At 49.3% G+C, this 2,187-nt stretch overlaps 1 protein-coding gene across 1 annotated transcript; it reads right to left on the bottom strand.

The window, feature by feature from the left end:
* Positions 1-269: 269 nt before the first annotated feature.
* Positions 270-679, bottom strand: LOC118617343 (ubiquitin-like). Its single transcript, XM_036243239.1, has one exon. It carries the CDS (start codon positions 651-653, stop codon positions 270-272), a length of 384 nt encoding a protein of 127 aa, XP_036099132.1. The 5' UTR covers positions 654-679.
* Between the last annotated feature and the right edge of the window lie 1,508 nt (positions 680-2,187).

Genomic DNA, 2,187 nt, shown 5'->3' with positions numbered 1-2,187 from the left:
ATAGAAGACAGAGTTCCACAAATAAAATGTCACTACAAATTGCGTCGGGAAGGGGAAGTAGAAGCTGCAATGAGAGTTTGTAGATGAGCACCTTGTGGGGACTGTAAGCTCAGATAAACCTACTCCAAAAAAAGGTCAAGCTTTGGGAGAGTTTCTTTCTTTCTTTTTTTTTACTGCTCTAGTCAACAAAACAGAAACTTTATTGAGGTCCCAGAGTCACAGGGTTCAGGCAGAAGGCTGCCCTGTGGGCCCGAGGAGGTGGAGGAGTCTTATTTAACCTTCTTCCTGGGGCAAAGGTTGCTGGTGTGGCCGCACTTCTTGCTGCAGTTGACAGCACGGGGGTGCAGGCGGGCATAACACTTGCGGCAGATCATCTTGTCGCAGCTGTACTTCTGGGCGAGCTGGCGGAGGGAGGGCTCAATGATGCCACCCCTCAGACGAAGCACCAAGTGCAGGGTGGACTCTTTCTGAATATTGTAGTCTGAGAGAGTACGGCCATCCTCTAGCTGTTTGCCCGCAAAAATCAGACGCTGTTGGTCAGGCGGGATGCCCTCCTTGTCTTGGATTTTAGCCTTGACATTCTCAGTGGTGTCACTGGGCTCAGCCTCATGGGTGATGGTCTTGCCAGTCAGGGTCTTCACAAAGATCTGCATCTCTGCTCTGCTGGGGAGGCTGCTCCGCCGCCTCGTTGGAAAGAAAGAGGTCGTCCGAGAGTTTCTTGCTGAGTCCCTGGCTGTGGGCTGTACACCAGGGCAGAGGCTTCTCCGTCACAGGGATGGCTTCCACTGGTCCTTGTACCTGACATGTTGGGTGCTCCTGGAGCTGGAGGGTAAGCTCAGTGGGTGGTCCCTGAGCTGGAGGTGGCACGGGGAGAAGGTTCTCTGAAGTTGGAAGAATGGTTTTCCTCTGTGCAGCAGATGGGTGTGGAACTTGGCATTTTCAACTTTGTGTGCCAATCGCCTGGCCCCGCCCAGCCCAACCCCTACTAACAGGCAGCAGCCTACTCAGTGAGTGATTTTGTGGTGGGTCTGAGTCTTAGTACCTACATTCATTTGTGCAAGAAATACTACTTTTCTTTTGTTTAGAATTATCTTAAGTCCTTCTCCATGCCCCATCCTTTCAGGGGGAGGAAATCAACCCCAGTCATTATGGGGGCTCTGTCCTTCACTCTCCCCAATAGGTCACAGGGAAGACTGAGAACCCCTGAGTCCTCCCAGGCTTGGCCCTCCTGGTGCACCATGGAGCTGTCCAGAGGAGGCTCCGTCACCTCCTGAAGGGCAGAGATGGGCAGGACTCCACAGTCCTCTCTCCAAGCCTGGGAGGAATTCTCATCACTCGTCTCTCCTGGGCTACTTTGAAAGGTCCCTTTAGGACCTCTGGCATCTCTCTGAATTTTGACTTTTACAAAAGACAGCAAGAGACTTGATTTTCAGGCTCTTTTGCTTACTGTTCTGCAGAAACCCCTGAGGCAGGACTGTCCATCTGCTTGAAAGGCTTGTGAAAAGTCAGGGAAAATGCATGCAAATTAATACTTTACAAATGATCCTGCCATAAAGCTGGGGCTCTGTAGTTAGTAAAAATCCGCATTTGTCTGTGTTCTCGCTCTCCCTACTTAAAAAAAAATTTTTTTTTTCTTTTATTGATTTTTAGAGAGAGAGAAAAGGAGAGGGAGAGAGAGAGATAGAAATATCAATGAGAGAGAACATCAGCTGGCCGCCTTCTGCCTGACCCCTACTAGGGATCTGGCCCACAACCTGGGCATGTGCCCTGATCGGAAATCGAACTGGCGACCTCTCGGTGCATTGGTTGACACTCAACCACTGAGCCACACTGGCTGGGCGCTCTCCCTACTTAAACAGTTTTTTTTTCATTTATTGATCTTTTTTAGAGAAAGAGAAAGGGCGAGGGAGAGAGAGATAGAAACATGGATATGAGAGAACATTGATTAGCCACTCCTGCATGCCCCCTACTGGGGATTGGGCCTACAACCTGGGAATGTGGCAGGAATCGAACTGGTGACCTTTCGGTGCATGGGTCGTTGCTCAACCACTGAGCCACACCATCCAGGCTCTCCCTACTTTTTAAGCTTCATTTTTCTCATCTGTGAATTGGGAAAAAGCATAGTAGAGACTCCTTTATGGAATTATTATAAAAATTAAATATGGATTGTATGCAAAACACTTAGCA

Source organism: Molossus molossus, unplaced genomic scaffold, assembly GCF_014108415.1.
Source record: "Molossus molossus isolate mMolMol1 unplaced genomic scaffold, mMolMol1.p scaffold_m16_p_5, whole genome shotgun sequence".
NCBI lineage: Eukaryota > Metazoa > Chordata > Mammalia > Chiroptera > Molossidae > Molossus > Molossus molossus.
Note: the sequence above shows the minus strand (reverse complement) of the source record. Positions and strands in the feature narration are given on the sequence as shown.

Bases quoted from the DNA above. Each gene is read 5' to 3' on its own strand.
- LOC118617343 (XM_036243239.1), bottom strand. From the start codon at position 653: ATGCAGATCTTTGTGAAGACCCTGACTGGCAAGACCATCACCCATGAG.